The 14,179-nt window shown below is 37.0% G+C and overlaps 3 protein-coding genes across 3 annotated transcripts in view; 1 reads left to right on the top strand and 2 right to left on the bottom strand.

Moving 5' to 3' along the window:
• spef2 (sperm flagellar 2) overlaps positions 1–552 on the top strand; it is a 112,431-nt gene extending 111,879 nt beyond the window's left edge. The window contains exon 36 of the mRNA XM_077241749.1: positions 420–552. Within this exon, the coding sequence (XP_077097864.1) occupies positions 420–479 (60 nt within the window). The 3' untranslated portion in view covers positions 480–552. The remainder of the gene's footprint in view (positions 1–419) is intronic.
• fam111.2 (family with sequence similarity 111.2) overlaps positions 1–14,160 on the bottom strand; it is a 47,605-nt gene extending 33,445 nt beyond the window's left edge. Inside the window, exon 1 of the mRNA XM_077241760.1 lies at positions 14,085–14,160. The gene's annotated coding sequence lies outside the window, so the exon portion shown is untranslated. The remainder of the gene's footprint in view (positions 1–14,084) is intronic.
• LOC143749234 (serine protease FAM111A-like) lies at positions 322–13,016 on the bottom strand. The gene is made up of 3 exons (XM_077241762.1): positions 12,831–13,016; positions 4,855–4,917; positions 322–2,379 (listed from the first exon to the last, which is right to left on the bottom strand). Exons 1-3 carry the CDS (start codon positions 12,897–12,899, stop codon positions 571–573), a joined length of 1,941 nt encoding a protein of 646 aa, XP_077097877.1. The 5' UTR covers positions 12,900–13,016; the 3' UTR covers positions 322–570.
• Positions 14,161–14,179: the final 19 nt, after the last annotated feature.

The following is a 14,179-nucleotide window of genomic DNA, read 5'->3' on the forward strand; positions in this document are numbered from 1 at the left end:
ATTTATTAAAATGCTTGCTGTTTTCTCAATTTGTGTAAATTTTGTTGAGACAAAAACGTGCAGCATATTCTTCTAATCGTCGCAGTGTGGGTGGCATCAGATGTTCGCTAACAGTATATTGCTGGATGCGTATTTTGAACTTTGTTTTACCCCCAAGCGAAGAACTTCGCTGTGAGTATATCGGGGAGTATAACGGGCCTTAATTCTGCTTGCATTAAAACATCCATTTGAAACATTTTCAGAAAGTTTTGGTGCTTTTATTTCATGTTCCACGCAAACTTCCTGCTTCAATAGGAAATAAGTCAACACAGGACAGAAAAATTGGATATTTATTGTAATTTAATATGTAAAAAATACAAATGAAGTTTGTATTTACACTAAAACAAGATTATTATTGATTATGATTACGTCTTCTATAGGACATTCACAGAATTTTCCAGACCAGACAAACTGAAGATCCTCGAAACTTCTCAACATGATTAACACTTAATAACAACACACACTAACACATTAATCACACAAGGTACGTGCAAATGGAATAATACATGTAAGTGAAATAAACAGATTCATTCAAGACTCTTCCGCATCATCCATTTCAACGTCAGTCTGATTCTCTTGATCTGCAGCCACAGATACATTGCTTTTATTTCTGTATTCTTTTAAGTTTTTGACAATCTCGTGCAAACAATGCTTGTTAGCTTTTGCTTCGAGGTCTTCCAGGATGGCCTGCATGGAAAAGCCATATTCCATAACGCTCCAAGTTTTAGGTCCTTTTACTTTGTACTTATAGCCACCAGTGTGGATGCCAATCAGATTGCAGTCAACATCAAAAACTGGTGAGCCAGAAGATCCGTGAAAGAAACAAGAATCATAAGTAATCTTGTTTTCATATGCTGAAAAGTCCCATTTCTGTTCGGTGCACATCTCCATCATAACTTGAAATAAATGCTCATTCTCAGTTATGTGTTTATTTGCAGCCTCCAGTCGATTCTCTCTCTCAATGATGATGCAGGGGTCCATTTTCTTGACCCCTTCTCCTGGATGTCCCACAATGCAGATCTGACCTCGGTTAGGAGGGTTTGTACTGTAACGGAGACATTTAGGATACTTTGCAGTTTCATCAACAGAATCCAATTCAAGAAGAGCGTAGTCAAGATACCTACCACGGTCATCTTTCTCATAAGTGTAAACTGCAAGTTTTTTAACTGGTATGCGCTTGATCGGTGAATCCAGGTCTTCATAATCAAATACAGCTGTGTACTGTGTGATATTTGTCGCAAGGTGAGACGATTTCTTAATAACATGAGCATTAGTGAGGATGAATTTGTCAAAGAGTAAGAAACCGGTTCCTACGGCGGACCCTCCGACTCGAATCTGACACACCGAGTCAGAGAGTCTCAAGAGCTCCCTCACTTTCTTCACCTCCAAGAAATTCTCAGCACTTTTATGATATTCTTCTCTGAAGAACTTCTGGACCTCAGAATTGTTCTTTAGTTCCTCTCGCTGCTTTAATGTCTCCAGTAAATCTTTAAACTGATCACGCAGAATTTTCTGAAACTTTTCAGATTCATCTATGGGTTTAACTACATACAGCTTGGTTGAAGGATTGGTTGACTTGGTTGTGTTTCCATCCTGTTTTTTTTCTTGCTCAGGGTTGATGGGATTCTGGCTTTGCCCGACATTTTCTGCCACATAAGCATCTGAAGCTTCATTAGGCTCAGTGTTGACATGAGTCACATCATCCTGACTCTCTGGCTGATTGTCGTCACTTATAACAACTACCTGGAAAGTCTTTTCGTTAAGCGTTTTTGTTACAGGTAATGAAAATTCATGTTTTGTCTCTGTACCAGACTCAGAAAGTGCACAGTGTTTCTTGAAAATGACATTGTTGAATCTTCCATCACGTTTAAGAGCAGTTTTGATTTTCTCTCCTTTGAATGCAAACACACAAACATGGCGAACAATTTCCCTCAAAGCTTTGCTCTTCAGTAAACATGTCACTGTTGGCCCTCCTTCTTTTTCAACCAAAAAGCTGACTAATGTTTCGGGTTTACTTCTTTTACTGAGGAGTGAGGAATCTGCAGTTGTTTGTTGATTTGTAGAACTATTTCCATCCTTTTGGATGAAAGTTATGTCTAAGATCTCATCTTCTTCAATAAGACAGCAGGGGAAATCTGTCTTCACAGCAGCTCTAGAAACTTTTCCATTGGGTCTTTGAATGAGTATTTCTTTCTGTTTGTTCCTCTTTTTGTCTTTTTCGATCCTGAAAAATTTGATTGTATTAAGAGCTTCAAGCACAGTCATTGATGTTTTACACACCACTGAACATTTCTTGGAGTTTAAACAAAACTGGAAATTGTGTTTTTTCTCTTCAGCTTCCTGTTAAAATGAGAAAAAAATATTTATGTACACAAACATTCTACTGTTTCCACTGAAGAAATGTTTGTGATAAATGATTAATTATGCATGTGTTACAGAAAGTGAAAATGTCAGCGAAGTTAATTCCATGCGTACCACTGTCTACAACTTTCTATCATAATTTAAATAATGAAAAGGACAGGTAAAAACACACTGTTATGGACCTATCACACCTAACATGATGCTGCAAAGCAAACCAAATGTCTTTTCACCCTGAGAGGGAAACAAATATGCCTAGAGAAAATACAGTATACAGAACACTTAAAAACATCTGCTGTAATTAAGTCGGAATCAGTGATATTTTATTACAGTTCAAACTTAATATTATTGATGAACCAATTTAGTATAATGGATGATTTTATCAGTGTGTTCCAATTAAATACAGACGCTGTCCAAATATGCCTACTTCCATATTATATAATAGGCGAAAAACAGTATGTGAGCCGAGTAGTACACTGCCTGTCCAAAAAAAAGGATTTAAATAGGCGATTGCTTAAGAGTCTATGATTGGATTATTATGGCAGTGATTATTATGTTTCTAGCATGTTATGTGTTTGGCAACAGTTCTTCTAACCCTAATTGACGGAGTGTGTAGCTTTTCATTACTAAAACAACCATGTATGAAGAAGACACATCATGGCCATATTCCAGGAAGACAATGTCAAGATTTATCAAGCTCAAATTGTGAAAGAATGGTTGTGAGGAACATGAAGAATCATTTTCACACATGAATCGGCTCAGAGCTTAAATTCATTGAAAGTCTTTGGGATGTGCTGGGGGAGACTTTACAGAGTACTGGACTCTTGCATTGTCAATACAAGATCTTGAGCAAAAACAAGATCACATTTGGATTTAGCTACTGATTACATTTTAAAGGGGTCATATAATGGTACGTGCACTTTTACAAGTTGATTGTACTGAAATGTGTGTTGGCAGTGCCTGTACACAACCATCATATAATGATAAAAATCCATCCAGTGTTTTTGTTTTAATCTCCTTATATGTTTTCCCCTGCCTCAAATTGAGCCGTTCGATATTGTGACGTCACTATATCGGACGCCCCTCCCACAATTGATAATTGACATCAGCGTTTCAACACAGACCCGCCCTGAGCGAGCTGTCATCGTAGTCCTCCGTTGTTGATACACTGGAGCAGAATGGCATCTAAGCGATTGTGGTGTTCTGTTCTTGGTTGTAATAAGGACAGCAGTCATTTTACTATTCCTAAATTCAAACCGCTGAAGACGCAGTGGTTGAATTTTATTTTTGAAGGGAATATTCCCAACGATCAACATAAATGCTTTTATGTTTGCGCTAATCAGTTCTCACCAGACTGCTTTGTAAACGAGGGTCATTCTAAATCTGGTTTTGCTAAGAAGCTGGTCCTGAAAAAAGAATCGGTACCAACTATTCGTGTTCCTGCTGCTCCTCCAGAAGTGAGTGTAACGTTTCATTAACCTTTACATATTAAGCTTTGCAAATCGCTTGCACGCTTCACGATGAATGTGGCTAATGTTTACACTCAGGGTATATTACGGCATGTTTTCAATGTAACCTTACGACGTTCTCAATATAATTCATAATCCCACGTTTATAATGAACAACGCATTATGGTTAATGTGTTATTAAAAACTGTGTACGCAGGAGTTTAAGTTAACGTGGTAACAAGTTACACCTGGTGTACTTGTCTGTTACTGATTAAGAAGTAACGTAAAAAAAACAAACAGTTATAACTGCATTAAGATGAATGGTAAAACAATACCGGCAAATGTTTACTGTTTACATCCTGCAAAATCATCTTGTTCCGGGTCCGACTCCGGTTCAAATTGATACGGTTGCACAGATGTGTCCTCAGAGACTCCCGCTGCCATTCTTTCTCCAAAATATCTCCTCAACTGTTGTCAAGGCAACACTCCACGTTCGTTGTCAAAACGCACCCAAAGAACAGAGGGGCGGAGTGAGCACAGCTCATTATCATTTAAAGCAGTGGTTCTCAAACCTGTCCTGGAGGTCCACCAACACTGCACGTTTTCTTAATCAAACACATTATCACATGGGTTAATGAGCTGATGAGTTGAATCAGGTGTGTTTGATTAGGGAGACAAAGAAAACGTGCAGTGTTGGTGGTCCTCCAGGACAGGTTTGAGAACCACTGGCATCTGCACTGAAACGGCGTGCTGAAAACAGAGCTGCTTTTGACCAGGTAAAATTAGTGTTTTCCTACAATACTAATGAGAATTTTTAATAAAAGTATATTACAAAGTTTTCATTTAGACCCTAAAGATTCATATTAACTTGTACAAAAATGGCATTATATGACCCCTTTAAGTATAATTGGTGATTTTATTTTGGAATGTTGATAATGATAACCCTCGGTTACCAATAGCTTTTTGTTTTGGCCTAAAGCACTATAAGCAACAAATATCATGTCCTTACCTGAACATTCTCACTAGCTTGTGACGTCTCCCCAGATTTATCATCTTTGGCAGTCTGCTTTTTCTGAAAGAGACAAAAACATTTCCATTACAACTAAGCCTAAACCCAACGCAGTGTCACTATGGCAAGCTGTTTTAACATTTAATCATTTAAACCTACTAGTCTCTATTTTCATGCTACTAGTACTTATATTTTAGATACTAGTATCTATTCCATTAAGTACTAGTACTTATTCATTAGCTACTAGTGCTTACTCTTTAGGTACTAGTACCTTTTTAAAGATACTAGTACTTATTCATTAGGTACTAGTCCTTATTTATTAGATACTAGTACTTATTCATTAGATTATAGTGCATATTAAATTGGTACTAGTACGTATTCATTAGATACTAGTACCTATTCATTACATACTAGTACCTATTAAATAGATACTAGTACTTTATTAGATAGTAGTACTTCTTTCAATAGTGACTAGTAACTATCCTTTTGTTACTAGTAACAAATTACATTTTTTGCCATTGACTTCTATGGGGATCTGTCATTCAGATATCAACTATTCAGTTCTGAGCTAGTATGTATTCCAATTGTGAATAGTACATATATATTAGATAATAGTAGTTATTCATTAGGTACTAGTGCTTATTTTTTAGATACTAGTACCTATTAAACAGATACTAGTACTTATTCATTGGATACTAATAGCTATTAATTAGATACTAGTATTTATTCCAAATGTTACTAGTAAGATTTTTAATTGAACTCTTCAGTGGCCGTTCTGACTAGTCATAACATAAGACTAGTAAAAAAGCAGTTGTGACTAGTAAGATAAGAATAGTTACTAGTAACAATTACAAAAGATACTAGTGTCTAATAAAAAGGTACTAGTATCTAATGAATAAGTATTAGTATCTATTGAATAAGTACGAGTAGCTAATAAGTACTAGTATCTGATTAATAGGTACTAGTATCTAATGAATTAACTACTAGTATCTAATGACTTAGTACTAGTTTTTATTGAATAAATACTAGCATCTAGTAATAGGTACTAGTATCTAAAAAAACAAGTACTAGTACCTAATGAATAACTACTAGTATCTAATATATATGTACTAGTCACAATTGGAATACATACTAGTATGGCAAGCCGTTTTAGCTTAAATTGTACCCAGCCTTACTCGTCGTAATTGCATTTTTACTTGTAAGAATTCAATTGGAGAGCTCTCTAATTCAATTCTTACTAGTAAGAATTACAATTGCAGAGCTCTCTAATTCAATTATTACTAGTAAGAATTACAATTTCAGAGCTCTCTAATTCAATTATTACTAATAAGAATTACAATTGCAGAGCTCTCTAATTCAATTCTTACTAGTAACAATTCCAATTAGAGAACTCTACAAATGAATTTTACTAGTCATATGTCTCCATTGACTTCCATTCATTTTTAATTACAGAACTCTCTAATTGAATTGTTACTAGTAAGAATGCGATTGCAGAGCTCTCTAATTCAATTGTCACTAGTAAGAATTACAATTGTAGAGCTCTCTAATTGTAATTCTTACTAGTAATAATTGGAAAAGAGAGCTCACTGTTCAGTGCCATCTCATTATGATAATCGTGCCTCATGTTTATTCATCTGGCATTCATATTGATCTTGCGTATTTTGATATATTTATTAGGCTAATGTTACCGAAGATGTGTTGTGCATGTTACGTTTTGCTTATAGACATATTTGTGAATGTGATACATGCATGTGTGTAGGCCTACATCAAAGTGAAAATTAAGTGTATTTCCAACTCTGAACTCAGTCCCCAAGTAAATTCGGTTATTAAATAAACAAATAGCAAAACGAGTTGTGCGGTGTCCCCACCACTTTTCAAAGCAAAGTTACGCCACTGCTTATCCCATATAATTTGTGGGATAATTAGGGCCGGACTGGGCAACAGCATAGATTTCGGGTTTGTCCCGAATTTTTCGTGACATCTGGTCACCCTAGTTACAGTCTTCATAGTGTAACAGTAGCCGAATGCAATATATATATATATATATATATATATATATACACACACACACAGGTCCTTCTAAAAAAATTTGCATATTGTGATGAAGTTCATTATTTTCCATAATGTAATGATAAAAATTAAACTTTCATATATTTTAGATTCATTGCACACCAACTGAAATAATTCAGGTCTTTTATTGTTTTAATACTGATGATTTTGGCATACAGCTCATGAAAACCCAAAATTCCTATCTAAAAAAAATAGCATATTTCATCCGACCAATAAAAGAAGTGTTTTTAATACAAAAAAAGTCAACCTTCAAATAATTATGTTCAGTTATGCACTCAATACTTGGTCGGGAATCCTTTTGCAGAAATGACTGCTTCAATGCGGCGTGGCATGGAGGTAATCAGCCTGTGGCACTGCTGAGGTGTTATGGAGGCCCAGGATGCTTCGATAGCGGCCTTAAGCTCATCCAGAGTGTTGGGTCTTGCGTCTCTCAACTTTCTCTTCACAATATCCCACAGATTCTCTATGGGGTTCAGGTCAGGAGAGTTGGCAGGCCAATTGAGCACAGTAATACCATGGTCAGTAAACCATTTACCAGTGGTTTTGGCACTGTGAGCAGGTGCCAGGTCGTGCTGAAAAATGAAATCTTCATCTCCATAAGCTTTTCAGCAGATGGAAGCATGAAGTGCTCCAAAATCTCCTGAAAGCTAGCTGCATTGACCCTGCCCTTGATAAAACACAGTGGACCAACACCAGCAGCTGACATGGCACCCCAGACCATCACTGACTGTGGGTACTTGACACTGGACTTCAGGCATTTTGGCATTTCCTTCTCCCCAGTCTTCCTCCAGACTCTGGCACCTTGATTTCCGAATGACATGCAAAATTTGCTTTCATCCGAAAAAAGTACTTTGGACCACTGAGCAACAGTCCAGTGCTGCTTCTCTGTAGCCCAGGTCAGGCGCTTCTGCCGCTGTTTCTGGTTCAAAAGTGGCTTGACATGGGGAATGCAGCACCTGTAGCCCATTTCCTGCACACGCCTGTGCACAGTGGCTCTGGATGTTTCTACTCCAGACTCAGTCCACTGCTTCCGCAGGTCCCCCAAGGTCTGGAATCGGTCCGTCTCCACAATCTTCCTCAGGGTCCGGTCACCTCTTCTCGTTGTGCAGCGTTTTTTCCACACTTTTTCCTTCCCACAGACTTCCCACTGAGGTGCCTTGATACAGCACTCTGGGAACAGCCTATTTGTTCAGAAATTTCTTTCTGTGTCTTACCCTCTTGCTTGAGGGTTTCAATGATGTAATCATTCTGGACAGCAGTCAGGTCGGCAGTCTTACCCATGATTGCAGTTTTGAGTAATGAAACAGGCTGGGAGTTTTTAAAAGCCTCAGGAATCTTTTGCAGGTGTTTAGAGTTAATTAGTTGATTCAGATGATTAGGTTAATAGCTCGTTTAGAGACCCTTTTCATGATATGCAAATTTTTTGAGATAGGAATTGTGGGTTTTCATGAGCTGTATGCCAAAATCATCAGTATTAAAACAATAAAAGACCTGAAATATTTCAGTTGGTGTGCAATGAATCTAAAATATATAAAAATGTTTAATTTTTATCATTACTTTATGGAAAATAATGAACTTTATCACAATATGCTAATTTTTTGAGAAGGACCTGTGTGTGTATATATATATATATATATATTAGGGGTGTCACGATTCTCCAAATCCTCGATTCGATTACATTTTCGATTCTAAGGTCACGGTTCGATTCTCGATTTTTAAATTTTTTTTTTTTAAGCACAGGTTGCTGTTGCTCCTAAAAAGCTGACATCAGTTCATCGCAATCTCACACATCTCTGTTATGATCAATGAAGCCAATATATAACCTACACTTTGTTTGTTATAATTAGAGGATTTGCCAGCTTACAGAATTCAGCACTGAACAAAAAGTCCGTTTTGAGCGGTGAGGAGAGTCTATCTTAAATGCTTCTGATTGGCCATTGCGTTCAAGAAATCAACACATATGTCTGTGATTGGCTAAATCGCTCAACGCTGCAAACATGTTATAAATAGAATCTCTGGCCTGTAAATCGTTTCTATTTTGTTTTAGTTGTTCTTGTTGCTTTTCTGCAATAGATAAATAAAAATGTATTAGTTTTTATGTTTTATTCATAGATATTTCTAGTTTGCGGGAGTCCCGCGAATCGTTTTATTCTCCCGCACACACAGAGTGAGTGCATTACCGCCCGCGCTCGCACTCGGCCATCAAATCTAGTCCCGCGCCGCACTCTATTGCGTTGGGAGTGCACGTCTATAGATCAAGAGCCCTGCCTGAGGATAGTGACGGGAAATATCGGCCCGGGTCGGGCCAAGTTCGGGCTCGGGCATAGAATCTAAGTTAGAGGACTCACAGCCTTTCAACACGTGTGTTGTTGTTTTTTCCCGCGCCGTGATGAGTCGTTCATGAACGATCCGTTCATTGCCTCTGTCACACGACAAATGAACAAAAGACTCGGAAGGTCAAGTAATTATTAATGTTCCCTGTAAATTATTTTTGACTGCATTATAATGATTTCTTATTTCAGAATATGATCAAGATTGCGTAGGTGGATGTGTTCGGGGAATTTGCCTGTTAAAAGTATAACGTTTAAAGCCCCTGAAATGACTACAAAAAAGATTAGTTAATTTTGATGAATGAGATTGAACAATAGAGTCAGTAAAACGATCCGAACTTTCCATCACGGGCGCGACATGGGGGCGTGGCAGCATCGACGATTCCATTTTTTATTTCGATTTTTGAGATTGTGAATTAATTTTGATCGATTTCGATTTAAAATCGAAATCGTGACACCCTTAATATATATATGAATGCAAAGGCCTATATGTATGTATAAAACGTCTAACCACGCCTAATATGACTTTTATTTTGAAAAGTAGGAAATGGGTGTAATCTGTTTTGCATCTAATGAATATGAGTTTTTACTAGTAATAATTGCATTATTAAAGAGCTCTCTAATTGTAATTGTTACTAGTAAGAATTGAATTAGAGAGCTCTGCAATTATAATTCTTACTAGTAACAATTACAATTAGAGAGCTCTTTAATGCAATTATTACTAGTAAAAACTCATATTGATTAGATGCAAAACGGATTACACCCATTTCCTACTTTTCAAAATAAAAGTCATATCAGGCGTGGTTAGACGTTTTATACATGCATATAGGTCTTTGCATTCATATATATATATATATATATATATATATATATATATATATATATATATATATATATATACAGGTCCTTCTCAAAAAATTAGCATATTGTGATAAAGTTCATTATTTTCCAGAATGTAATGATAAAAATTAAACTTTCATATATTTTAGATTCATTGCACACCAACTGAAATATTTCAGGTCTTTTATTGTTTTAATACTGATGATTTTGGCATACAGCTCATGAAAACCCAAAATTCCTGTCTCAAAAAATTAGCATATCATGAAAAGGGTCTCTAAACGAGCTATTAACCTAATCATCTGAATCAACTAATTAACTCTATACACCTGCAAAAGATTCCCGAGGCTTTTAAAAACTCCCAGCCTGTTTCATTACTCAAAACCGCAATCATGGGTAAGACTGCCGACCTGACTGCTGTCCAGAAGGCCATCATTGACACCCTCAAGCAAGAGGGTAAGACACAGAAAGAAATTTCTGAACAAATAGGCTGTTCCCAGAGTGCCGTATCAAGGCACCTCAGTGGGAAGTCTGTGGGAAGGAAAAAGTGTGGCAAAAAACGCTGAACAACGAGAAGAGGTGACCGGACCCTGAGGAAGATTGTGGAGACGGACCGATTCCAGACCTTGGGGGACCTGCGGAAGCAGTGGACTGAGTCTGGAGTAGAAACATCCAGAGCCACCGTGCACAGGCGTGTGCAGGAAATGGGCTACAGGTGCCGCATTCCCCAGGTCAAGCCACTTTTGAACCAGAAACAGCGGCAGAAGCGCCTGACCTGGGCTACAGAGAAGCAGCACTGGACTGTTGCTCAGTTTTGCATGTCATTCGGAAATCAAGGTGCCAGAGTCTGGAGGAAGACTGGGGAGAAGGAAATGCCAAAATGCCTGAAGTCCAGTGTCAATTACCCACAGTGAGTGATGGTCTGGGGTGCCATGTCAGCTGCTGGTGTAGGTCCACTGTGTTTTATCAAGGGCAGGGTCAATGCAGCAAGCTATCAGGAGATTTTGGAGCACTTCATGCTTCCATCTGCTGAAAAGCTTATGGAGATGAAGATTTCATTTTTCAGCACGACCTGGCACCTGCTCACAGTGCCAAAACCACTGGTAAATGGTTTACTGACCATGGTATTACTGTGCTCAATTGGCCTGCCAACTCTCCTGACCTGAACCCCATAGAGAATCTGTGGGATATTGTGAAGAGAAAGTTGAGAGACGCAAGACCCAACACTCTGGATGAGCTTAAGGCCGCTATCGAAGCATCCTGGGCCTCCATAACACCTCAGCAGTGCCACAGGCTGATTGCCTCCATGCCACGCCGCATTGAAGCAGTCATTTCTTCAAAAGGATTCCCGACCAAGTATTGACTAATGAGTGCATAACTGAACATAATTATTTGAAGGTTGACTTTTTTTTTTTGTATTAAAAACACCTCTTTTATTGGTCGGATGAAATATGCTAATTTTTTGAGACAGGAATTTTGGGTTTTCATTAGCTGTATGCCAAAATCATCAGTATTAAAACAATAAAAGACCTGAAATATTTCAGTTGGTGTGCAATGAATCTAAAATATATGAAAGTTAAATTTTTATCATTACATTCTGGAAAATAATGAACTTTATCACAATATGCTAATTTTTTGAGAAGGACCTGTATATATATATATATATTGCATTCGGCTACTGTTACACTATGAAGACTGTAACTAGGGTGACCAGACGTCACGAAAAATTCGGGACAAACCCGAAATCTATGCTGTTGCCCAGTCCGGCCCTAATTATCCCGCAAATTATATGGGATAAGCAGTGGCGTAACTTTGCTTTGAAAAGTGGTGGGGACACCGCACAACTCGTTTTGCTATTTCTTTATTTAATAACCGAATTTACTAGGGGACTGAGTTCAGAGTTGGAAATACACTTAATTTTCACTTTGATGTAGGCCTACACACATGCATGTATCACATTCACAAATATGTTTATAAACAAAACGTAACATTCACAACACATCTTCGGTAACATTAGCCTAATAAATATATCAAAATACGCAAGATCAATATGAATGCCAGATGAATAAACATGAGGCACGATTATCATAATGAGATGGCACTGAATAGTGAGCTCTCTTTTCCAATTATTACTAGTAAGAATTACAATTAGAGAGCTCTACAATTGAATTGTTACTAGTAAGAATGCAAATGCAGAGCTCTAATTCAATTACAGAGCTCTGCAATTATACATATCTTTAATTTGTTGTTTTACTAGTAAGAATTGAATTAGAGAGCTCTGTAATTGCATTCTTACTAGTAACAATTCAATTATAGAGCTCTGTAATTAAAAATGAATGGAAGTCAATGGAGACATATGACTAGTAAAAATTAATTTGTAGAGCTCACTAATTGTAATTGTTACTAGTAAGAATTGAATTAGAGAGCTCTGCAATTGTAATTCTTACTAGTAATAATTGAATTGGAGAGCTCTCCAACTGTATTTTTACTAGTAAGAATTGAATTAGAGAGCTCTCCAATTGAATTCTTACTAGTAAAAACGTAATTACGACGAGTAAGGCTGTGTACAATTTAAGCTAAAACGGCTTGCCATAGTACTAGTACTAAATGGAATAGATACTAGTATCTAAAAAATAAGTACTAGTAGCATGAATATAGAGACTAGTAGGTTTAAATGATTAAATGTTAAAACGGCTTGCCATAGTGGCAGAGAGAATGATAAGGATAACAGTCACCTACACGACTCAGTTGAAAAGAGCTCCGAAGGTCTGTCTGCTTCAGCTTTTTGTTGGGTGGTACTTTAGGCATGGTTTTGGTCGTTCTGAGTGTCTTTGAACATAAAAAATGATGAAGAGCTGAGAAATATATTTAACTTTCATAACTTGGTTATTTTAACAATGTAACCTTAAAATTAGTTATGGTCACCTATTATTCTTAAATTTAGTATTACCTTAAAACAGTCTTGTTATACTACTGCTAACATTAATTGTTTCTGTCAACTCATTTGTCTTTTATTTTTGCTTTGGTGATTATTACAAGTAATTTTGTGACAAAAACGTCCAACGATCGATATAACGGTAATAATTTAATATTGTTTTTGAAAAAGGTTTTTTTATTGTTGCACAATTAAGGTAATCTGAAGCATGAATGTGTTTGTACGTAGGCCTACTTTTTTTCCTTTTCTTGTCAATCCGTCCACGCCCGGTAAACGGAATCGAAACTCACTGAAGACCTGCGAAATGTTCCTGGCTGATGTTGTTGCACAAGATTTATTTACTATCAAAGCCAAGCATTTTTACGTAGAAAACAAGAAATTAGTAGCTACATTTTAACCAGAGACATTGTTATATTCCAAATAATGATATCCTTCACGTTTAAAATGGAAATCAGGAAGACGTAGTAGCCTACCAAACAATGCAAGGAGATTGTGACAAAAATACCTTTGGATTAGTGCCTACTGTTTGCACTATTTTTTTTAAAACAGTAGGCAAATTAAAGGCTATATATTGCACACAGGTATGTAATAGGCATTTGATTGAGGACACGTTCGTCGTCCAGCAAATCATTCACTAAAGCCATTCCGCTCCCCATTGTTAGGCGAAGGACGAATTCTGACCAAAAATATTCCCATTCGCAGCCCGCAGTCTTTGAAAGCAGGAGGGGGAAAAAACCCGCCAAAGCGCCTCACGTGACAGGATTCGTTCACGAACGAAAAGCCACAAATCCAAAGACATCATCGCGTTTTACAATCTTAATGTTCATAGATACACACTACAATGTACGTTTTTTTAAATTGTAAATTCCTTCACAAATAAGTCACAACAAGCTCATTTTATCCTTTACAGTAGGCCTATTTTTTGTTTTATTACCAGTGAAAACATTAAAGTAGATAACCGAAATATATATCATGCTAGAATACATTTTTAAAAGTTGTAGTAAACCTCTAGGGTAATCATATTTTTGTTGAATATGATATTTGTTTTAAAAAGTTACCTTATGGGAGTTAAAATATCTTAAATGAAGCAGGAGAAACTGCGTGTCGTCTGTTTCCCTTTGTGTGTGAAGTGTAATCAAATCTCATCCAGCGC

Source organism: Siphateles boraxobius, unplaced genomic scaffold (genome assembly GCF_051911475.1).
Source record: "Siphateles boraxobius isolate OS27281-9 unplaced genomic scaffold, OSU_SipBor_1 24, whole genome shotgun sequence".
NCBI classification, from domain to species: domain Eukaryota; kingdom Metazoa; phylum Chordata; class Actinopteri; order Cypriniformes; family Leuciscidae; genus Siphateles; species Siphateles boraxobius.

Excerpts from the sequence above, each read along its gene's own strand:
- LOC143749234 (XM_077241762.1), bottom strand. The coding sequence starts at position 12,899 with ATGCCTAAAGTACCACCCAACAAAAAGCTGAAGCAGACAGACCTTCGG. Across the intron at positions 4,918-12,830 it reads GCTCTTTTCAACTGAGTCGT|AAAAAGCAGACTGCCAAAGA; the intron begins GTAGGTGACTGT and ends TGTCTCTTTCAG. Across the intron at positions 2,380-4,854 it reads AAGCTAGTGAGAATGTTCAG|GAAGCTGAAGAGAAAAAACA; the intron begins GTAAGGACATGA and ends TCATTTTAACAG.